Genomic DNA, 23683 nt, shown 5'->3' with positions numbered 1-23683 from the left:
AGTCCAGCCTTTTCATGTTTCATAAGTAGGGGCCATAATTTTGGTGCGGTCTAAAGCTCTGGCTTCTCTGCTAAAGTATTTCATTGCGGGAATAGGGGTCCTGTTTGTTCCCTGAAAATGATGCAAATTTGAGGATAAGCTGGCTGAATTATACTACTGCAAAAAGAAGAAAAAAAATAAAGATATTACCGAAACAAAATTGACTGCTTCGTTAAAAAAAAAAAAGTTTTGATAGTAAATAATAATAATATTGCTTTAATTTGTGATTCAAATCAGCCTTAAAGACCCGCAAGTAAAAGTACACACAATATGGCAAAACCCGAGTAGTAGTAATTCCTAGCTTGCTTGTTGAGAGCTGAACAACAATTGTCTTCTCACTCACTCCACTCAAGTCTCAAATTGATGTTGGTTGCCTTGGAGGACAACAATACGCTAGATAGGAATAGGATCCAAAGACATCAATGATGGATCTCCTCTTTTGTTGTACTCCCTCCCTCTTAATAGCTTTGATTGTTTGTATTAATCGGATCTCCCTCGAAAAAGCATTGAGACCAATCTTCCCGAACACACACTAGTTTTAACACTTCAATGACAGCCTTTACACTTCAATTGTTAATTGTCTCTCTTCGAAATTAAACCTACTTTTTTTATTTCCTCCCACCCTACCCCACACACTTCTCACCTTGAACTGTCAACCCTAAGATTTGTATCTTAAACTTGACAGCAAGGAGAATGCTATCCTATCCCTTGACGTGCTACAAATTCTTCTCCGTTCTCATCCCATCCCTTATTCTCCCTACCCACCCGCCCGCCCCACATCCCAAGTTGCCTTGGAGGACAACAATATGCTAAATAGGAATAGGATCCAAAGCCATCAATCATAGGTCTTCTCTTTTGTTGTACTTCCTCCCTTTTAATTGCTTTGATTGTTTGTATTAATCGAATCTCCTTCGAGAAAGCATTGAGATCAATTTTCCCGAGCACACTCTAGTCTTTCCGATTCAATGGCAGCCTTTATGCTTCAATTGTTATTTGTCTCTCTTCCAAATTAAACCTACTTTTTTATTTCCTCCCACACTCCCCCACACACCCTAGACTGTCAACTCTAAAATTTGAACCTTAAATCTGATATTAAGGAGAGTGTTCCTCTTTCCCTTGTTGTGCTACAAAAATTCTTCTTCGTTCTCGCCCCATCCCTTATTCTCCCTACCCATCCACCCGCCCCACATCCCAAGTTGCCTTGGAGGACAACAATACGCTAAATAGGAATAAGATCCAGAGCCATCAATCATAGGTCTCCTCTTTTGTTGTACTTCCTCCCTTTTAATTGCTTTGATTGTTTGTATTAATCGAATCTTTCTCAAGAAAGCATTGAGACCAATCTTCCCGAGCACACACTAGTCTTAATGCTTCAATGGCAGCCTTTATGCTTCAATTGTTATTTGTCTCTCTTCCAAATTAAACCTACTTTTTTATTTCCTCCCACCCTCCCCCACACACCCTGAACTGTCAACTCTAAAATTTGAACCTTAAATCTGACATTAAGGAGAGTGTTCCTCTTTCCCTTGTTGTGCTACAAATTCTTCTTCGTTCTCACCCCATCCCTTATTCTCCCTACCCACCCGCCCGCCCCACATCCCAAGTTGCCTTGGAGGACAACAATACGCTAAATAGGAATAGGATCCAAAGCCATCCATCATAGGTCTCCTCTTTTGTTGTACTTCCTCCCTTTTAATTGCTTTGATTGTTTGTATTAATCGAATCTTTCTCAAGAAAGCATTGAGACCAATTTTCCCCAGCACACACTAGTCTTAATGCTTCAATGGCAGCCTTTATGCTTCAATTGTTATTTGTCTCTCTTCCAAATTTAACCTACATGTTTATTTCCTCCCACCCTCCCCCACACACTTCTCACCCTGAACTGTCAAGCATAAGATTTGAACCTTAAATCTGATAGTAACGAGAGTGCTCTCCTTTCCCTTGTTGTGCCACAAATTCTTCTCCATTCTCGCCGCATCCCTTATTCTCCCTACCCACCCGCCCACCCCACATTCCAGGTTGCCTTGGAGGACAACAATACACTAGATAGGAATAGGATTCAAAGACATCAATCATGGGTCTCCTCTTTTGTTGTATTCCCTCCGTCTTAATTGTTTTGGTTGTTTGTATTAATCAAATCTACCTCGAGAAAGCATTGAGATCAATCTTCCCGAGCACACACTAGTCTTATCGATTCAATGGCAGCCTTTCTGCGTCAATTATTATTTGTCTCTTTTCTAAATTCAACCTACTTTTTTATTTCCTCCCACCCTCCCCCACATAATTTCTCACCTTGAACTATCAACTCTAAGATTTGAACCTTAAACCTGAAAGTAAGGAGACTGCTCTGCCTTCCACTGTTGTGTTACAAATTCTTCTCCCTTACTCTCCATACGCACCTGCCCGTCCCAAATCCCAGGTGCCCCCATGGGTGGCCGCTGCCATTTTTTTATTTGACCTTATATGTGTATAACACCTATACCATTGCAATGACCCTGCTTTTAAATTTTTAGCAAAAAATTCAATGTGAAATAATAAAAATCACCTTAGTCTTTTTAATTCATTTTTTAATATTTGGACCATTTGAAATCTAAATCAATAGCAGTTGTTTTTTTTAAAAACAATATACAAAATGTGACGAAAAAATAAAGTAAACTAACATAACAAAGTCATTCTTTTACCACCAAACAATAAATTGACAAGAAAAAATACATCTTTTAACCACAACGAAATATCACATTATTTATTTATTTTATAATAATATAATTTATCCCCTACACCCTCTTCCCGGCCCAAAACTCTTGCCCTACATTTTTTTCTTATTCCTTTTCTTTTTTGCGAGCACTCGCCTCCATTACCATACCTAGTTAAATTTAAACGTTATTTGGATATTATTTGAAAAAAAAATCTTTTGAATCTTTTCTTAAACACATTTTCTAATTATTCTTTGCCTCGTAACATTACCTCATAAAAAGTGATATGGTAACTAAGAATGCTTGACTTGATGTTCTTTCTTTGCATCTTATTCTCACCTTTAATTGTCTGTCCCTCTTCCATTTTTCATTTCAGCTAACCAAGTTCTAGCAGAATCCCCCTTGCTCCTGGCTTTCAGTTCTCTCCGGAACTCATTTCCTTCAACAAATTAATCATGACTAGACCAAGACAATCTCTCCTTACCTCTCTCCCTCTCTAAACAAATACTCATTCATTATAGAACTGGTCTTGGATAATTTTGGAGCTGAATAGTAATTTGAGCCACGGAGTTAAGGTACAAAGCATTTTCTTGCACCACTTTTGGAAATTGGATATGATGGTGTTTGTTTCTTAAAAATTGATTGTAGAAGAAGCTGTGAAGGATTGCAAGTTGAACTTTTGCTTTAAGGTACGTTACAAAACTTGACTTATATATTTACTTTCGGTTTTAAAATGGAATTTTTTAATGGGTGCCTAATTAGTATCAAAGGCAGACATGGGGATGAGCGGGGGCAGTCGTCCCTCTCCCTCCCGAAGTTTTTAAAATTTTAAAATTCTTTTTATGATTTTAGTGGTCAACTAAAATTATATTACTTTGGCCCTCCCCCTAAACATAATTATTAGTAGTTCTTTTGTTATGTTACTTATTTTCTTTTGATAAAGTGTCCTACACCAAACTAACGTTTAGTTTTCTTATAGAAGTATACCATTAATATCAACGTTACCGTACAATTAATACTATTTCTTAATAACAATTACAAAAATATTAAATTTCTTTTAACCAAATTTCTTCTAATAAGTCAACTCTTAATTCTTTGATTATTATAACTTTAAAATAGAAAATAAGGTAACACTGTATAATTTGTACAAGAAATCAAAGACCAAAAAAAAAAAAATTCAACTATCATACAAATTGAAGAAACTTCAACCACTGTTTTGAACATTTTTCTTTATATTTCGTCTTCATTTCTTAAAATTTTCTGATTCCTAATTATAGTCTATTGAATCTTCATTCTACATTTAATATGCTTTATTTGCTATAGAAATTTTCTGTTATCATATCATTGATGGTTGTTCGTCATTGGTTGGTACTCATTAAAATAGTAGTGTTACCTTTTTTTTTCAAAGAAAAGTGAAGTGTTTGAATGCAAGAAGAGGCAATAAATATTTACTAAATCCTGTTGGTTGTATTTTCAATTTTTTGGCCTGCATGATGTTTACTGAGTATCCTAACTGTATATTTATCGACAAAGGTTTTTGTACTTTTTCTTATGCTTAAAGTGATGTCTAGCTCATTTAGTTATTCTTTCTTGTAATTAAACTTTTTTTTTAAGAACTTAAGTCAAGAATGAAACATATGATAGTACTTAAGATTATTGTTCTATTTTACTTCCAAGGTTATTAGAATTAAAAATATTGCAATGGCTATTTATTAAACTATCATGTATGGTAGGATTACTAAATAGAAAATGTTAACCGCACTTCACTTTTTGTCATCGCATGCATATCATTTGTTTTATCATATAATCTAGCACATGAAAATCGTATGATAAAAATTATAATGAGAGTGTGATTAACAAAAAGTGAAGTGCGATTAACATTTTCCTTACTAAATTTGTTCTTCCAATTGAATTATGAGAAGTATTCCGCCAATATCCAATTTTGAGGGTGGAGACTACTGACTAGGGACTAATACAGTGCCACTTATGCACATCTTGTCTGAAGGGATAAGAAAGAGAAAAAAGAGAAAAGAAACATTGATGCAACTTTGTTCATACTTCCTTGAATTATCAAGAAAAGTTTGGATAATTCATGTCATATACCTGGCATTTACTTCTGTTTTACTGGGAATCTTGTTTGAACTTGATTATGAAGCAGTTTGAAGCAGATGCCTGCTACTTATCTCACACAAAGGTTTAATTCTTGCAGGAAGGATCATTGCCATTTAAGCTTGTTCTTTTCACTTTACAGCCACATTTTGCTAGAATGAGCAAGATAACAAACTCAATGGCCTTGGGAGGATGTTGCATGAACAAACAGTGACTAATCTCTTCGGTAGAAGGCAATCATGTTATGATCTTGCACAAAGCCGGACCATTTTTAATATTTAGAGCTAATCCTTGCAAGAAAAACTGGGATTTCTGTTCCTAAGCCTTACATTTTGTTCAGTTGAAAAAGTGAGTGATGGCAGACGCCATTTCGGCATTAGCAAGTCCTATTTTAAAACTGGCTGGCGAAAAACTTGCTTCGTTAATCCAGGATGAGATTCTTACTCTTGCTGGATTCGAGAAAGATGTCAAAACCTTGCAGGATAAGTTCATGGATATCCAAAAAGTTATTGAAGTTGCAGAGAAGAGTCCCCGAAGGTCAGAGGTGACAGATCTCCTTGAAGAGTTGAAAGATGCAACTTATGACGCTGAAAATGTTCTAGACATGCTATCAACAGAGATGCTGATATGGAATGAAATGCGGCAGGTAAATACCTGCCCACCTGTTGCACCTGATTGGATTTTTCGTTTGAAAAACAGGTCAACAGTACATGACATACATGAAATCATGCAAAGGTTTGATTCAATCAAACAGAGGTTTTTAAGTATAAAAGATTTGTTGAGCCATGTCAGAGAAGATTCTGTTGGCAAGGAAAAGGAGAAAGAGGGTCCAGCTGGAAGTAGCCCTGTTATGGATCCTGGGGTTGTCGGCAGGGTAGAGGAGAAAAGTGAAATAATTAAGATGTTGAAATCGAGTGGCAACAGTGTGGAGGGTCGGGTTTCTGTGACCACGATTACAGGTATGGGGGGCATAGGGAAAACAGTGCTTGCTCAGCAAGTGTATAATGACAGTGAGCTGGCTGGGCACTTTGATGTTAAAAGATGGATTTCTGTTTCAGACAGTGAAGGTACAATTAATATGAGCAGAATCTTTGACGAGATTATTGATGCTTGTGCTAAGGATTACATACCTGTCGGTAGCCTGGAATCAAAGCTACAGCACTCTGTGGAAGGACTTAAACTTCTACTTGTCTTGGATGATGTCTGGACTGAAAATCTCGAGGATTGGAAAAAGCTGGAGAAAGGCTTATTGAAAGCACATAACGGAACTAGGGTGATTGTAACCGGTCGAACAGAAAATGTATTTGGTTTGAGTCCGCAGAATGTGCCGATCCCCCATATTTCCTTGGGAAAATTGCCCCATGAGGATTGTCTGAAATTATTTGCCAGAAATGCAATTAACGGGGATGAATCAGACCTAGTGAATAAAGGTGTAAAGGCTATTGCTGATGGAATTGTGAGCAAATGTGATGGTTTACCTCTGGCTGTAGAGGTTATAGGATGTCTTTTAAGAAATAAAGCTCTTGATACATGGTCGGATATCTTGAATAATGATCTGGCCAAGGTAGAAGAGGAATATAGAGATGAGAAGCATAGAACACTATTTGTCCTTAGACTAAGTTATTTTCACCTCCCACCTGAACTAAAGCACTGCTTTTCATTTTGCTCCATATTCCCTAAAGGCCATGAGTTTGACAAAGATGAACTAGTCAAATTGTGGATGGCTCATTCACTGGTTCAGCCGAGTAAGTTGGCAGAAACACTGGAGGATAAAGGACGCAGATGCTTTGACAGGCTGCAAGAGCTTTCCTTCTTTCAGCAACAGCCAGAGTCAGAGAAGTACAGGATGCACGACTACCTTCACAATTTGGCAGAATTAGTTTCTGGAAAGTATTCTTGCATAGTGAAAGGTGAAAATCCAAGTCCCATTGACCCGAAAACTCATCACATTGCGCTAATGTGTGAAAAAGTGGAGGGCGCATCTAAATCCATTAACAAGTGTAAGAAGTTGCGTACCATTCTCATGCCAATGTCTCGTAATTCCTTAACAGACTTTGGCGAGACACTTGGTAAAATGTTCCAGACTCTGAAATACCTACGTGTTCTAGATCTGAGTTCTAGTAGTGTTGTAGAGTTGCCAAAAACACTTGCAGAGTTAAAGCTTCTTTGCTTCCTTAACTTGTCGAGAACTAAGATCAAGTGGCTACCAAATGAACTATGCAGTTTGCTGAACCTGCAAACGCTTAAGCTCTTGGACTGCCCTTGGTTATTAGGATTACCCAAGGGCCTCAGTCGCTTGATCAACTTGAGGCATCTTGAGATTGAGGAGGCATTCTGGAAATACAGGTGCCCCAGGCAGCCACCAAACATTGGTAGACTGACTTCTCTTCATAATCTCCACAAGTTCTGTGTTGGTGAAGCCAAGAAAGGTTTTGGAATTGAAGAATTAAAGGACATGAAGTGCCTTGAAGGATCACTGCATATAATGGAGCTCAATAAAGCAGAACGCGCAGCCGAGGCAAACTTGAAAGACAAACCAAGAGTCCGAGTTCTAGAGTTAGAATGGGCTGCTGAGACTGAGAGAGAGATTGCACGATTGAAAGGTAAAACACCTGATGAATATGATGCCGAGGTTCTGGAAGATCTTGAACCTCATTCAAGTCTCACAAAGCTCAGAGTTCACAGATATTGTGGTAAAAGGACTCCTTCTTGGTTAAGTAGGGGGAAGCTTCAACTTCTGAAAACCCTTATACTAGAGGGATGCCACAACCTTGAAACTCTCATGCTTGGTAGGCAAGAAAATCTTGAAGTTATTTGCATTAAGAATATGCAGAAACTGAGGGAATTCTCTGCACAGCTCGAGTGCCCTGTACTGCACACCCTGAAGATTATCAACTGCCCCGACCTGATTCAGTTGCCCCGAAGCATTCCCGAATTACAAATTTTGAAGGTCAAAAAGTGCAATTCTCTGAAGGTAATTCCTCCTCTGATATATTCTGGAACTCTAGTGCTTGTAGACAACCCTGTACTTGAGGGTTTCCCGGGCAATTACTCTGTGGATTTTCGCGACTTTGGCGCGTATATTTGGAGATGTATGATTACAAATTGCCCAAAAATCCATGGTCTTCCAGCAAAATATTACAACAGCTGCAGTGCATCAATTAACCGTAAACTAGAGATTGGTGAATGTGAATCAATCGATTTTGATCCATTAGAGCCTCTGACACAGCTTGCAATAGATACATGCCGCAGTGATACACTTTTGGAGGCAATGAATATCATCAGTGAGTACAAATTCAGAATCACCAGCGATTCTGTTGTCTCATTGCATTACTTGCAGTCCTTGAGCATTTCCAACATATCAGACTTGATTTCCTTTCCAACATCATGGGAAGTACAAATCACATCACTTTACATTTCAGCCTGCAAAGATTTGGAAGACCTCTTTGATTCTGAACAATCTTGCAAAGGAAGTTTACCACGTCTTGTGAACTTGTGTATTCGTGATTGCCCCAAGCTTTCAAAATTTCCAGAAGAAGGACTGCCTCCCAAGCTTGAACTTCTAGTGGTTCAGTCATGCATCAGCCTTGAATCTCTCGGGCCCCCTGATACCTTAAAAGACCTTACTTCACTGGCAGATGTTTGCATTGTGGATTGCCCAAAGCTTCAGTCATTTCCTGCACAGGGATTTCCCTCATCTCTCCAGCACCTACGTATCCGAGATTCCCCCTTGCTGACAGAAAAAGTTAGCAAAAATGAGAAGGGCAGAGGCCCAGATTGGCCAAAGATCATGAACATCCCTTACCTGGAAATTGATGAAGTCCATCCATCTCCAGCACCAGTCTTTGCTTCTTGTTCCCGGAGTTTGGCATGCTTTAAAGGTACGAGATCATGAACACGAATTTGCTTTTACATGAACACATGGTGCTTTAAATTTAGATTTGATAATTAGGAAACTAATACCTGGACTTATAGTTATCTATAGAACCTCCATGGATTCTTGAGGATTTCATGTCTTTTGCTTAGGCCATTGATTGAAGCAGGATGACGTGTTGCAAGAACAGGAGCTCTCATTGTGGCTCCAGCTTGAAGTCCTCTGTTCGCCTTGTTATTGCTTGTTTGCAGGAAATTTGGTTTGAGTGGTGAAAAATAAAGATGGAATCTGCAGGAATGTTAATAAAGTGCAGTAAGCATGAATCTGCATGAAGATAGATGGATGCCTCTGCTATCGACGCCCAACAATTCCTGGATTTCTTTCCAATCTGTATTCTGCTGAATAAATACCTAAAGAGTATGATTGTTGATGAGTTGTAATTCTATTTCTGGTCAAAATTAATGTTGATGGAAAAAAGAAGCATGCTACTACTAGTGACACTATGTTGTATGGTTTGTGTATTTATATAAATGTACGTTGGCTTTTGTGTACAAGCATGAAATGGAGTGGCTTTTTACTATTTTCTTCATATATATAAATATATATATATATATATTATAGATATAAACATGTAGTGGTTCAACTATAATTACATGATGATTAATAAATATCTATTGCAATAACATAACCAATTTAAAGTGCTTAATCAACAATTAGATCTATTCCTTCTTTAGTTCTTTTGAAAATCCCTCCCAAGAAATCATTTCTCAAAAAATGCACTAATTACTACTATTAGGTTTCCCAAAACTTCAAATGTGATTATGTTGATAACAAAATTCCACCACTTATTTGATGCTCAATTTATCATGTGAGTTATAGCCTTAAATAATTAATTAGAATTTTGCCTGCGTATTAACACGGTTTTATTTATTTATTTATTGTGAATTTATACAAATATGAATAATTTAAATATAAAAAGTAACAATAGTACTACATTTTCGTTCATATTAATTTTAAAAAATTAAGGCTATAATTTTTATTTGATGCTCAATTTATCATGTGAATTATAGCCTTAAATAATTAATTACTCTAACAATTATTTTAAAAAAATAAAAAAACCTGTAAAATAGTTTAGTTGATCCCAGAAAACAAAATAAATTAAAAAAGATAAAACTCCCTCACTAGTCACTACCCCAGTCCCATTTCCGACTGGATAAGAGAACTCAAAACACTAGAATTCTTTACCTCTTCCCAGTTCCCACCACCGTCTTCCTCAGCCATGTCCGCCATCTCTTCCCTCTCTTCCTCCTTCTCCTCCCTCACCCTCAAGCCCCCCAATCCCAGCTCCCATGGAACCCCCAATACCCCACTCTCCTTCGCTCTCCACTCTTCCTTCATCCCACTTTACAAAACTCCCATTTCCAAATCATCATCTTCATCATCCCTTTTTCTCCCTTCATCCCATTCAGCTCCACTCCCCCTCATCACCTCCTCCATGGAAGCCGGCATCGGCGTGATGGGGACAAAGCTCGGCATGATGTCGTGTTTCGAGGAGTCAGGAACTGTTGTGCCTGTGACTGTAATTGGGTTTAGGGAGGGGAACATTGTTACTCAGGTGAAAACTGAGGCGACTGATGGATACAATGCTGTTCAGGTGGGCTATCGCCGCGTTCGGGATAGGAAATTGACTAAGCCGGAGATGGGACATCTTGAAAAATCTGGGATTATTCCGTTGAGGCATTTGCAGGAGTTTAGGCTGCAGAGTGTGGAGGGGTTTGAGGCCAATCAACGCCTTGTGTTTGATGAATTGTTTAAGGAAGGGGATTTGGTGGATGTTTCTGGGACCACTATTGGCAAAGGATTCCAAGGTAATTATCCAATGTGTTTGCTTGAATTAAGCTGCTTCTTGATTTGATGAAATGCTTTGGTTGGAATTCACAAGAATTATTCTAGGGAGTGGAGAAACAACGAAACCTATAGCTTGGCATACGGATAATTGATATTTGAGGGAAATTAGCTTGGTGGTTGTCGACTACTTTAGCAAAAATGGTGCTACATTTTCCTGCACTTTATGAACGTATAATAAGCAAGGAGTTTTGGTTTTTTACCACTCATGCTGAGAAGGGTTGGGACCTGGGAAGTATCCCAATTAGTTAATTGGCTTCTTATAGGGATGTTTAATTCGATGCCATTGTCTCGCAAAAGCCCTGATAAAGAAGACGGTAGAATACACACACTGGTTATAGTTTAATGGACAGAATGGGTTTGGAAGGATTCCAACTGAGATTAATTCCTTTCGATGTTCAGTTAGATGCTAGCATTATTTTTAAAGTTCTAAAAGTTTTATCTTGATTGGTCGTCTTTCTTGTTGTCACATTACTAATTTCTGGCGGATTAAACCTCAATAAAAGGATAATGGCACACTATTTTCTGGTCCATATATGTGTATGTTAGCACATTAGCACTTGGTGAGGTGAATGCAGCCAAGTTTATACCTTGGAAGTTCAGTGTAATTAAATTAAACCTCAAATCGTTGCTTTTTTTTTTGGGTGCTTGCTCTTGGTTGTCATTTTATTGCGTCCATTATTTCATTAGTAAATAAAATTTCTGCCAGCTTTTAATAATATGCAGTATCATGCTTTACCTTTGTGGTATTTGAGTAAGTGACATGCTTCAATTTGGTACGAGTCATTTTTGATTATAGTGGAAAATAAGCAATCTTAAGTTTACCTCGCGGGAAGCACACTAAGTCCATATGCTTGGGATAGACATGGATTATGGAGGATGAACACTTCTATACTCATAAACATGAGGATTACTATGTGAAGAATGGACAAACCAAGTACAAGGGGCATTGATAAGGAAAGGAAGAAAAGGATGTTAAATGTATAAGGCCTATGTATCAGACCTTCAACATCTGGCTTCTCAAGGTTTTAGATTGACATGATTAGTTTCTTAAGGACCCTGATTTTTTTGGAATTGTTGTCAGATTGCATTTTGCCTTAGCTACAACTGTGGTTGTGTTTATGTTTTGTCAGCCTGCCTGATCTGCCTCAGTTTATAGTTTATCACAATGTCCAGTATATACACATATTAATGTTATTGTTAAGTGGAAGTCGTGAGAAAATTGTTTCTTCTTCTTTTGTTGTTTTCCTTAAAAATCTGTTTTATACTCATTTCGTACCTGGTAGCTTGGCATCAAAGATTCTTGGGGGTTGATTAGTTTAAAAAAAGGGAACTTGACACCATTGGCAGAAGACTTTTCCCCTTTCTTTTGTTCAACGAAAAATCAAGTTTATGTGGGTTTAACCCATTATGGCAACTGGTAACTTTTAACTTCTTATTACATCACAACAATGTGCAGATAAGCTGATATAATCTGTTTATGACAATCTAACACCAGCTGGATTTTCATAATTCTCCATTTAGTTTACCTGTAATTTGGATGTTGCTATTAATGTGATCACATTGAAAACAAATTCCTCTGTTTCATTGCTAATATTCATCATTTATAACAAATTTAAGGGAATGGTTGTCTCATGTTTCACATAGCCAAGGTTTAGTGTTTCTCCACATCAGCATAACACACTATTTGTTGTAGGACAAATTTTAGTTGTCCTTAGAACGTTATAAACAAGTATGGTCCTTCTGGCCAAGGATTTTGCAATTCATTGCTATCCAGATGAAAAACGTTCGCCGTGTTTAGTTCATTCTTATCATTCTTTTGTTTCCCTATTTGTTATTGGTGTCATTCTTGGCACTTCTGTTTTATGTTGCTATCTGCGTTTAGTCATTTTGTGGGACATGACTCTTGACTTGAGCATTTTAAATTTGGCTACTAGGCGGAATCAAGAGACACAACTTCAAGAGAGGCCAAATGTCACACGGATCGAAGAGTCATAGGGCACTTGGATCAATTGGTGCTGGAACAACTCCTGGACGGGTATACAAGGGAAAGAAAATGCCTGGAAGAATGGGAGGTACCAAGAGAAAGATTAGGAAGCTGAAAATTATCAAGATCGATAATGAGCTTAGAATTGTGATGGTTAAAGGTGCTGTACCTGGTAAGCCAGGAAACCTTCTCCGCATAACTCCAGCAAAAATCGTTGGAGTGAATATACCCAAGAACTAGCTCTCTCTCTCATTCTCATGACTCAAATCTCTGTAATTTACATATAAGTCCCAAGCTTACTCCCAGCATTGATTCAGAGTTTTGGATGTCTCACCTTGCCTCTTGTTTTTGGTTTCCCCAGAACGTAGCTGTTTTAATTCTGAGGAGTTAGACAGAACTAGGAAACAACTTCACTCTCTTAGAGCCTGACTATATATATATATATATATATCGAGTTGGCATTTATTTTGATGTCTATAGGCTTTCCCAACTAGTCCCTATTCTTTTTCATTCAGATGGCAAAGAGTAGACTCGAGCACTAGCCTATAAATAGCCACTGCATGTGTAACTACTCGAAATCGTTTGGATGGTAATAGGGGGTGGAATTCAACCACTGCTAGTTTTGTTTCCCTTGCTTGCATGAACGAGTATCTATGCATTGTAGTCCGTCCTAAAGTTGCCTTCAACAAATATTCAAATATTTCTACCCAAAATCTATTTTTGGGCCTGCGGCAATAGAGAAGATTAACATAGAAACATAGGTAAAACTAAGTGTAAAACGACGTTTTCTAAAAGGTTTACATATATATGAAAAAATGGGTGATTTATCAGGGCCAGCCTTTACAGCAGCTTTATATTCTGCTTATACTCTGGTCTGGACAGGCTGCAGGGGAGGGAAATCAACCATATGGTACCTTTATCGCTTTCATTTTTTTTATCCTGTTCCAGTTTCACCATAGGCTGATATAAGTAGATTACACATATTCCACTGGACGTGGATTTCTGTTGATAATTGACATTCCAGAAATCTTTTCGCAACGAAACAACTTTCAGAGATTCATATGTAGTTTCTTAAAATTCATGTTCAGCACCTCATTCTTATCAAAGAAAATTGGGATGCCATATGGGTATTTGATCTAAAATTTAGCTGACTGGCCATCTCTGCTGTTCTAAAGAAGTGGATGTAGTCACTGCATTCAAATGGCTTTTTGTTTGCGAAAAGTAGACGATATGACATCCAATATTTCAAGTTTTGTTGAATTACGTTCATGATAGGGCGGAAGTTTTCTTATAATCGATGGAAGGGGGCAAGAAAATTTGTCTAACTAAAAATTGTAAAAAAACTGGACAGAATTAATTAATTAGAGACGCTCCTGATCCAGACTAGCCCATCATAGATAGACTGACATCGACTTCCAAGGCTCAAGCGCGTCCCAAACGGAGCTTAATGTGTTTTGACAGTTTGAGAGCAAGACTCAAGCGCGTTACTTACTAAAGTTTAATATTATTGTTTCCCTGTATGATAACGTCTGTGTCCGTTGACCAGGAAAGAATCTTCGTTCTTGAAGGTTTCTACATTTTTCTGTATTAATACAAACCAACCCTCAAGAAACACAAGCAGCTGACAGAAAAGGGCTTGCTTTTTTTCTTTTTTTTTTTGAGGGTTTGTGTATATCACGAAACACAAGCAACAACAGCCAGAAAGAATCCGCAGCTGATTCACTTGCAATTCGATGGCAGTAGGCGGCAAAATTCGCGAAAACAAAAAGGAAGAATTTTTGGAGCACAAAAAGAAGGTTTCCCTCTTCCCTCAATTCAATTATTTCTCGCCTATCATGTCTTAGCTTACGTGATTTTTATCATCATCATCTTCTTCTTCTTCTCTCTTGTGCTTCGTCAGTCCAAAAATTCATCTTAACTGCAATTTTATTTATTTATTTTTTTTGCTCCGGTGTGTATATTTGTCACTTATGGGAGAGATGCATGCGTATCTGTGATAGTACTATTACATTTGAAAAGAACCAAACAAATAAATAAAGACAGACGATATAATGGTTTCGGCGGTGGGTTGTTTGTTGCAGAAAAGATGGGTTGATGAGAAGTCCGGAAATTATTGCTTCATGCTGTATCCAAGATCCTTGTATGTAACTTGGGGACAACGGGAATACTGGGACTGGAAATGCTTCAAGGAAACGAGGTACATAACCTACTAATTAAAATGCTTGATCTAATTTCACATCTCAAAACCCCATTTGATAGTAAAAATTGACACCATGATTTGATCATTCAAAACTCTTTTATTTGCAACCCAAAAAAAAAAAAAAAAATCTGGATTCTCATCTTACACTATGATATATAGACTAGAACCATCTAATTTACACAATTCAAGTAATTATACATCTGAACGGAAGCTGATGCCAGTACATAATATATGGATACTTAAATGCTATCTATCAGAATTAGGAAAAAGGAGAAATCCTAATACTCCACTTTGTAACGCATAATTATTAATTCATGCAGCGACGACAACATTGAAGTTGTCAAACTGAGTCACATCTGCTGGTTGGATGTGAGGGGAAAATTCAAGATGTCTGATCTCTCAAAAGGTGCTATGTATGAAGTTGTGTACGTGGTGAAGTTGACAAAGGGAGCTGATGGCTGGGAACTTCCTATCACCTTGAGACTATCTCTTCCAGGCGGAGAAGTTCAAGAACGAAAAGTGAGTCTGTTGGAGAAGCCAAGAGGAGAGTGGATAGAGCTCAATCTGGGCAGCTTTCGGGCGAGCGATGGAGAACATGGTGAGGTCTGCTTTGATCTCTGGGAACATGGAGGACACTGGAAAAATGGACTTCTTGTCCAGGGAGCAATCATCAGGCCATGCAATTAGTGTCATGAAAGAAAATTACCATCCCTGTCTGTATTCTTGTGTTACATCCATCACCCTCGGTAGTTCCGTTCAGAAATATGAACTTGTATTGATCACGTCCTGGACAAGATGAAAGTAATTACTCCTATAAATTTATAATAAAACAATTGTTTCTGAAGATCCTAACAGAAAGATTGTAGGATTAGTTTTGGAAAAGTGGAAAATATATTTTTATTAATACTTCGAGGATTGTTATTGTTGTTATTATAAATAGTTGTTGTAAATACTGGCAAGACACAGGGAGGAACAAATAATAGCAATTGATAAAAAGAACAAAAAAAGAAACTAACAAAAGTTAAAAAGAAGGGGAGATAGGAAGCCATTATTGTGCAAAGGAAGCCATTTTGACCCCTTAATTATACCAAAAATTTTCAGCAAACTTGTTAAAAAATTTTGGACTAACTCTATTTTGCACCTCTGAACTTATATCTCTTTGTCACTTTGCACCATAAACTTCAATTTTAGACACTTTCCATCCTAAATTGTAGGCGCATGATATAAATTTGTTGGAATTTAGAGTATAAAGTAAGAAACAATGCTTTAGTTTAGTTAGTGATGCAAAAAAAAAAGGCTTTACTTTTTATTCATTAATTTTCCCTTTTATAGAGGTAGTATAACAAATCAACCATAAATATTTTTGCCCTCAAATGTCAAACAAAAAATACTTGTCAACAACTGAACATAATCTTCTACTAGAAAATCTCCTAAACAATTCTAACAAACAAGAAATAACCAAATACTAAAAATGTGAAAACAACTCCTAACAACTAGTAGATTTACTCAATTACTATATATGTTATTTATCCAACATAAACTCTCAATTTTGGAAACTTTGCACCCTAAATTCTTAAGTTTATTCTCTATTTAAATCCAATCAATAATGACAACTTTAGCAAAATTAACGGTATAACAGATCCAACAAATCAATGACAACATGCTGAAAACAATTGTTCCTAGGTGCCAAGTATCATAGCAAAAATAAGACAATACATAATTGTCATTAATTTTGCACCATCTTTTGTCTCATGAATTTTGCTGACAATAATATTAATTGAAGTCATATACTTAAATCAATAACAATTTGCTAAAAGTAGTAAAAAAAAAAAACTAAGAGATCGCAATTAGAATAAAGCGGTACAATATTATCATTAATTATCATTATCCTTTTCTCTTCTCGTTAATTTTACAAAACATAAGTAGTGATTGGATTTAAGTAGACAAATTTGTGAGTTTAGGATGCAAAGTATCTTAAATTAAGAATTTAGGATACAAAGTATCTAAAATTAAAGTTTAGGGTGTAAAGTTCGAAGCGGAGTTAGTCCAAAAAATTTGGATGGAGTAAGGCAAGGCAGCTACTATATCTGCTTGCATTGCAAATGGCGATTGGAAATGGCCTCAAGGGAGGTAAGTTCTCAAATGAAGTTAAAAGCCTGAGGAGGATGAGGTGAAATGGACTGGCAGTGCTTGTGGGAATTCACGGTAAAAACAGCCATGAAAATGTTGAGACGCGTAGGGCAACCAGTTCGTGTTGGAGTAAACGCTCCTGACTCGTTCTTTTTTGGACTTTGGAGCATTGCCGCTATTTGTCCACGGAATCTTCTCGGTATTCTAATTCAACTTGAAGCCAGAAAAGCCAGAGGAAAATAGACTCGTCACTTGTTAGTCGTCACTTTCGTAGAACTTTCTTGTAAACCTACCCCGAATCTCATTGGAGGCTCGTTCATCAAACTTGCAGAAATTCCACAAACCGCGTTAAAAAGTGGTAGTTGGTTCTGGCTGAGCTTACAACGGCGATGCAGACAGCTTTCAATTCCTGCATGCATGCGCGTCTAAGGAAAAGATCATAGTAACAATTTTCCTATCCGTGTAAGCATAAGTTTCAACTCTCGAAAACATGCTATGGATCGACCAATCATTGAGATTTCAGTACAAACACGCTAACAAAATCATCATCACATCTTTCTCCATTCCATTCTGCATAACAACAAACATTATTACAAATAAATAAGTTTCCAAATTGTTAATTACTGATATCCTAAACACTTGAGCATATTCTAGATTAAGTGAGAAGCGTATACTAGTTTACGACTTATTTTTTGGAGTAAGTTTTGTCTAGATAATTCGAAACCATTTAATTAATTAAGATGTTCTATTTTTTGTTATCAAATACCTCTGAACGTGTTAAGATTTGAATCTATTAAATTTAAATGCTGAATTGTGTTATCAAACAAGTAAGGTGTGCCAGGGATTGTAAGTGTTTGTATGGATCTATAGTAGTAGCGGAGTTAGGACCTACGGCCAGTGGAAATACTCTATTGTACCACTAAATCATGTCAATTATATATCAAGCGGAGAGAAATTCGACGTGAAATTATGTTTTCATTCAAAGTTTTTGCTTTAATCTTCCTAATGACAAGTGTATTTTCTAGAATTGGGGGCACAATTGTGACAAGAAATTTTAAAATTGTGAAAACTATTTATTAGTATTTAAAAAGTTTTCCAAAGCTGACGCGGTCTCATTAAAACATGGCTCCATCCCTGATTGGTAATTTTCTTGTGCTTTGAATTGAAAGTGTCAAGCTGGTGAAATAGCCAGTAGAAATGTTCAAACTACCCCCGTGTCAAAAGAAATAAATTGAAGATTATTTCTGTCAGTTTTTTTACTTTGATCTAAAAACATAGAGATTATGTATAATTTTTGCAATCATAACAAGGTTATAAATAAATTTAAAAAAAAAGGAAAAAAGCATTAAACTACAAGGGGCTGAAGTATATTTGATCATAAACGTTTATATCTTGATCACTACTGTCATATATTTTTGACATTTTAACTGGCTAAAATGACTCCGTGTGTTTTGAAATTATTTACGTTGACTTCTTGAATTTCTTTTCTTGTTTTAAGATGAAGTCAGTCAATGAATAGACGTAATTGGTCAGTTTTTCTATATATATACATTGGCTAGGCTAGACATAACATAATTATCAGGACAGACCTCTTCTGCTAGGATCGGCTTGCTTAATTTCTCTCTTGCTATTCTTCCTAGCTAGATATATTTCCTTGATCCACTTCAATACTTCATAAGGAACCTGTCTTGTTAAGCCTCCTAGCTACCTACCCTTTTAAATTCATCATCCAATCTTCATCTTCATCGCCCTTGACCCAAAAAAAAAAAAAAAGAGAGAGAGGAGTTCCCTTTGTAAAGCTAATTGTTCCCTTTGTAGCTCGTCATTGAACAAAGCCTATTCCTTTTTTCTTTTTGTCCCCCTCTCTTTCTTTAGATTTGTGAGTCGGTGGACTTGGTTTGTTTTTCAGCAACATTCTGAAACAATGACAGGAATGGAAGCAGCCATTTTATCAGCCGTCGTGTCTCCTATTGCTAGAAAGGTTTTTGATTTAGTCAGTTCCCTGTTAGCGGGGAAGTTCCATTTGCACCAAGGAGTAGAGGAAGATATTCGGGACCTGTCCAGCCAGCTGACAGCTATTCTAGCGGTGCTTGAGCATGCAGAGGAATTGCAACTGGATTCTCCACCAATTCGAGATTGGCTCGGGAAGCTGAAAGAGGTTCTGTTTGATGCAGAGGACATACTGGAAAGTTTCCAGACTGAAGCCTTGCTTTGGCAGCGGCAGCAGCAGGCGAGGAACGTTCATCTCCCATTCAGTGCAAGTCAGCTGTTCATGAAACTGAACGTTGCACAAGAAATTAAAAAAGTTTTACTCAGGCTCGAAAAAATTGGGAGAGAGAGACAGAATTTCCAACTCGATGCGCATGCAATTGATTCTGGAGCATCATCGACAAGGCCGTCTATGAGTAGAAACACAGGCTTTATAGTCGCTGAATCTGATGTTGTTGGCAGAGACGATGACAAAGACAGGATGATCAATCTCTTGCTGTCAGAGGAATCTGACAGACAAGGTGATGTTTCTGTGGCTCCCATCATTGGTATGGGAGGTGTAGGCAAGACAACTCTTGCTCAGCTTGTGTACAATGACGAGAGAGTCAAAAGCCATTTCGAGTTCAGGATGTGGGTATGTGTCACAGATGTCTTCAACTACACAAAAGTCCTGAAAGACATGATAGAATACCACACTGAGATCAAATATAATGACATCAGTTCATTGTCCAATGTCCAATTAGAGTCTCGCCTTCTTGAACTCTTGAAGGGAAAGCCGTACCTACTCATTCTAGATGATGTGTGGCCGGAGAGTTTTGATTGGAGTGATCTTCAAAAGCTCCTGAAACATGGGGGAAAGGGATCTAGAGTAGTGGTAACCAGTCGTAGCAGTCACGTCGCAAATCTCATGGGGACGCTGCCTCCTCATTTCCTGGAACTATTGCCGGAAGATCAGTGTCAGTTTCTTTTTGAAAAAATTGCATTTGGTCCAGGGGGCGCCAAGAGGACTGAAGAAACAGAGGAGATTGGTAAGGATATCGTCCGAAAATGTAAAGGTTTACCATTGGCCATAAAGGTCATGGCAAGCCTCTTGCGAGGGATCGATGGTGCAAGGAAATGGAGAAATATCCAAAAACATGAGATCTGGGAAGCAGAGAAACATAGTGATGCAAGGAAGCCACAAATTTTGCCTGCTTTAAGTTTGAGTTATAATCATCTGCCTGCTCATCTAAAACGGTGTTTTGCATACACTTGCATCTATCCAAAGGCATACGTCTTCCATAAGATGGATCTGATTAAAGTATGGAAAGCAGCATCTTTCATCCTTCCAAGAGGACAATACTCGATAGAAGATATTGGGGAAGAATATTTTGATGAGCTGCTGAGAAGGTCATTCTTTCAACTCTCAAAAGTTGATAATCAGGAGACTTTCAGGATGCATGATCTTCTTCATAATTTGGCACAGTCGGTTTCAGGCCCCTACTGCTATCAAATCAGGGATAATGACCCCTGCAACTTCTATGAAAAAGCTCGGCATATCTCACTGCTGTGTAGTGCTGCTGAGCAGCCCATCATGGGAATTATGGAGAAATCTCGGAAGTTGCGGACACTTCTATCACCCAGTGACCATCAGAAAAACTTTGGCCAGGCCCTTGACAGCATATTCCAATCTTTGAAGTACATAAGAATCTTAGATTTAAGCTCAAGCATCATGCTTGAACTGCCTGAATCAGTTGGTGAGCTGAAGTTGTTGCACTACCTGGACCTGTCGAAAACAGAAATCAGAAGGCTTCCCAACTCAGTTTGCAATCTCATCAATTTGGAAACTTTAAAACTTTTGTCATGCCTTTGGCTTTTTGAACTACCAAAAGACCTTGGAAAGCTAACCAATTTACAGCATCTTGAGCTCGATGACATCTTCTGGTACAAGCTACGTACCTTGCCACCAGGAATCGGGAGCATTACTGGCCTACAAAATCTGCATGCATTCCCTGTTAGCCGTGAAGCTGGAAAAGGAATTAATGAACTGAAGGGCATGCTTCATCTGAAAGGAGCATTGCACATTAAGGAGCTCGAAAATGCAGCCAATGCTGGAGAGGCAAATTTGAAAGATAAAGAAGATCTTGTGAAGGTTGTATTTGAATGGAGTAATAATAGGAATGGTAGTCCAGAGAATGCAGAACTAGATGAAAATATCATTGAAGATCTTCAGCCTCATCCGGACATTAAAGAGATCCAAGTCATACACTATCAGGGTGCTCGATTCCCAGCTTGGATAAGAGACGGGCAGGTAAAAAATCTTACTTCCTTGACCTTAAATCATTGCATAAATTGCAGAGTCCTTTCTCTTGGCCAACTATCACGCCTTCAGAGCCTCAGCCTCAAGGGGAATCTTGAGTTGGAGGAATGGATAGATGCACCATACCATTTTCTCCACAGGCTAAACATCAGCAACTGCCCAAAGCTCAGAGACACGCCTAAAATATTTCTCAACCTTGGGGCCATGAAAATCAAAAAATGTAATTCGTTGAAGGCCCTTCCGTTGATCCCCTCAGTGATGTTTTTGAAACTCATGCACAATCTTGTTCTGGAGGATTTCAATGAGCACACGGTCATTTTGGGTTCCGTCAATAACCATGGCCAACCAGTCCATGTACGCCAGCCTTCCTTCATTAAACTCTTGGAACTGAAAGTCATAGACTGTCCCAAATTGCCTTGTTTGCCAGAGGTATTTGCACCACAGAAACTGGAAGTAAGTGGCTGCCCACTGCTTACCAAACTGCCTACCCCAGAATTTTCGAAACGCCTTCAACACCTAGCGATTGATGCCTGTGATGATCCAACGTTGGTGAGGGCAATTCCTGATACCGGGTCTTTGTATTCGTTGGTGATCTCAAACATCTCAAACTTAACATCATTTCCCAAGTGGCCACATCTTTCTGGACTCAAGACGTTGTACATAAGCAGATGCAATGACTTGACATCCTTGTCAGATGAAACAGCAGCTTCAGTACCATTTGAAGGCATGACTTCCCTCGAGCTACTTTCCGTTCGGGGCTGCCCCAATCTTGTGAGATTTCCAGATAAAGAGCTACCCGCGACACTCAAGTGTTTGATTATTAGCTCAAACTCCGGTCTTATGTCACTTGGTCCCGAGGAGGCATTCCAGAACCTTACATCCCTGACCGATGTAAACATCGAGAACTGCCCTGAACTTCATTCATTGCCAGCGGAAGGTTTTTCAGCATCCCTTCGCCATTTGCTAATTGAAGGGTGTCCAGAACTGATCAAAGAATGCCAAAATGTTTCTGGAGCAGATTCGCCGAAGATCCAAGGCATTCCTGACCTAGAGATAGAGCCTCTTCAGGTCCTCGCAAGTCAAAATCCACACAATCCTCCAGCTGCTTGGTATCATTGCCTTATTTGCTGCAAAGGTTGGTACTCAAATTTTATGTAATTTCTTCCTGTTATTTCCCATAAGATATACGTATGTGGGTAGACTTTCAAAAGTTATCTTCCCTAGAAAATGGATACTTGTTTCAAAACTTTTTCTTCTTGTCGTTGCAGGTACAAGAACAATTGAAGACCAAGCCTAAATCTGGTTAATGCTCTTGACAGTGGTTTAAACAGGTAATTTTCTGAGCTAACACAAATGAGTGTGATTGCTGTTTTGCTGTTTAGGCAAGAAATGTGAACAGAAATATATTTTATGTTTGTATGTAGATTTTTGTCGGTGCTTATGTAACAAATAATCGGACACATTTTCTCTTTTCATTTGCCTATCAAAAAATAGCTAAACATAAAAAGTTGAATGAGCTGCAATATTTATTCATTTGCGTACATTTATTCTATGACAAAATAAACGGGTACAAGTACTTATTATGGTTTCTATTACTACTTGTTGTTACTAAAGAATGTTAACAAAGAGCATAACATTTTGTCGTACTATATATGGTACCCCATTTGGTTTATCATGTCTAAAAATGGGTTTTCCTTACCCACAACCCATATGGATTGGTCTAAAAAATAGAATTCATCTTAGAGCCAACTTGTGTTAGACAAGAACGGATCACTTACTCGTAAAAGGTCGTATGTTCGAATTACATTGCTAATGTAAGGGCAATGTGTTGATAGGCAATTTATAAGATTAGATCGTATATTTGAATTCTGTTATTTATATAAGAACTGTGTGTTGATGAACGATCCGTAAAAACCTCTGTAAATGACTTATGATTTCGAAAACATGTCTTGACTTACATCCAGACTTTTCATATTAGAAAGTGTGGTCATTGACTTTTCTTTGATGTGTATATAAAAGTTTCTTTTTTTCTTTTTTTTTTTGGGACAGATAATGGATGTGAATATAGAGTTAAACGACTTAGCTAACTTTTTTCCATGGATTATTCAGGGGCGATGTCAATCTCAAAAGGAGAAAGAATTCTATTCAGGATTGCAGCATAATCAGCCCCTATCTCCACAGATTAACAGGTTTTCATGAACCTTGAAGGAAGTATGGCAGCAAACACCTTATGTTTTCGGGTCCAAGACAACATCTTATAATTATGGAATCAAGCACTATAAATCAATTTTTGAGGAATTTGCGGTCCTGTTTTTGGTCTGCCATCATGGCTGAAGCTTCTCTCTTACCAAAAAAAAAAAACTGCAGTAGTACTTTTTTCGGTTCTTATTTCTAGCATTGTTGTTGATCCTATTGCTGGACCTTTAAGATATCTATAATAAAGTGTTGCGTTTTTTCA

At 37.8% G+C, this 23683-nt stretch overlaps 4 protein-coding genes across 4 annotated transcripts; all 4 read left to right on the top strand.

The window, feature by feature from the left end:
* The first annotated feature begins 3092 nt into the window (after positions 1–3092).
* On the top strand, positions 3093–9295 carry LOC113732140 (putative disease resistance protein RGA4). The gene is made up of 3 exons (XM_027257786.2): positions 3093–3421; positions 4942–8722; positions 8868–9295. The coding sequence occupies exons 2-3, from the start codon at positions 5197–5199 to the stop codon at positions 8873–8875; spliced, it is 3534 nt and encodes a 1177-aa protein (XP_027113587.1). The 5' UTR covers positions 3093–3421; positions 4942–5196; the 3' UTR covers positions 8876–9295.
* A 608-nt stretch (positions 9296–9903) lies between these two features.
* LOC113732139 (large ribosomal subunit protein uL3c) lies at positions 9904–12940 on the top strand. Its single transcript, XM_027257784.2, has 2 exons — positions 9904–10583; positions 12558–12940. Exons 1-2 carry the CDS (start codon positions 9995–9997, stop codon positions 12845–12847), a joined length of 879 nt encoding a protein of 292 aa, XP_027113585.1. The 5' UTR covers positions 9904–9994; the 3' UTR covers positions 12848–12940.
* Positions 12941–14209: 1269 nt separating this feature from the next.
* On the top strand, positions 14210–15651 carry LOC113728472 (protein PHLOEM PROTEIN 2-LIKE A1-like). Its single transcript, XM_027252873.2, has 3 exons — positions 14210–14403; positions 14689–14804; positions 15128–15651. Exons 1-3 carry the CDS (start codon positions 14341–14343, stop codon positions 15492–15494), a joined length of 546 nt encoding a protein of 181 aa, XP_027108674.1. The 5' UTR covers positions 14210–14340; the 3' UTR covers positions 15495–15651.
* A 2855-nt stretch (positions 15652–18506) lies between these two features.
* LOC113732138 (putative disease resistance protein RGA3) lies at positions 18507–23683 on the top strand. Its single transcript, XM_027257783.2, has 3 exons — positions 18507–22360; positions 22494–22556; positions 23335–23683. Exons 1-2 carry the CDS (start codon positions 18862–18864, stop codon positions 22520–22522), a joined length of 3528 nt encoding a protein of 1175 aa, XP_027113584.2. The 5' UTR covers positions 18507–18861; the 3' UTR covers positions 22523–22556; positions 23335–23683.

This window comes from Coffea arabica, chromosome 2e (genome assembly GCF_036785885.1).
Source record: "Coffea arabica cultivar ET-39 chromosome 2e, Coffea Arabica ET-39 HiFi, whole genome shotgun sequence".
Taxonomy (NCBI): Eukaryota; Viridiplantae; Streptophyta; class Magnoliopsida; order Gentianales; family Rubiaceae; genus Coffea; species Coffea arabica.
The sequence above is the reverse complement of the archived record's forward strand: the minus strand, read 5'-3'. Positions and strand labels throughout refer to the sequence as shown.

What these genes read in the sequence shown, in the direction of transcription:
- LOC113732140 (XM_027257786.2), top strand. Translation starts at nt 5,197, where the DNA reads ATGGCAGACGCCATTTCGGCATTAGCAAGTCCTATTTTAAAACTGGCT.
- LOC113732139 (XM_027257784.2), top strand. Translation starts at nt 9,995, where the DNA reads ATGTCCGCCATCTCTTCCCTCTCTTCCTCCTTCTCCTCCCTCACCCTC. An exon ending in TATTGGCAAAGGATTCCAAG is followed by an intron (nt 10,584 to 12,557) that starts GTAATTATCCAA and finishes TTTGGCTACTAG; the next exon opens with GCGGAATCAAGAGACACAAC.
- LOC113728472 (XM_027252873.2), top strand. Translation starts at nt 14,341, where the DNA reads ATGGCAGTAGGCGGCAAAATTCGCGAAAACAAAAAGGAAGAATTTTTG. An exon ending in TTTTGGAGCACAAAAAGAAG is followed by an intron (nt 14,404 to 14,688) that starts GTTTCCCTCTTC and finishes TGTTTGTTGCAG; the next exon opens with AAAAGATGGGTTGATGAGAA. An exon ending in AAATGCTTCAAGGAAACGAG is followed by an intron (nt 14,805 to 15,127) that starts GTACATAACCTA and finishes TAATTCATGCAG; the next exon opens with CGACGACAACATTGAAGTTG.
- LOC113732138 (XM_027257783.2), top strand. Translation starts at nt 18,862, where the DNA reads ATGACAGGAATGGAAGCAGCCATTTTATCAGCCGTCGTGTCTCCTATT. An exon ending in TTGCCTTATTTGCTGCAAAG is followed by an intron (nt 22,361 to 22,493) that starts GTTGGTACTCAA and finishes TTGTCGTTGCAG; the next exon opens with GTACAAGAACAATTGAAGAC.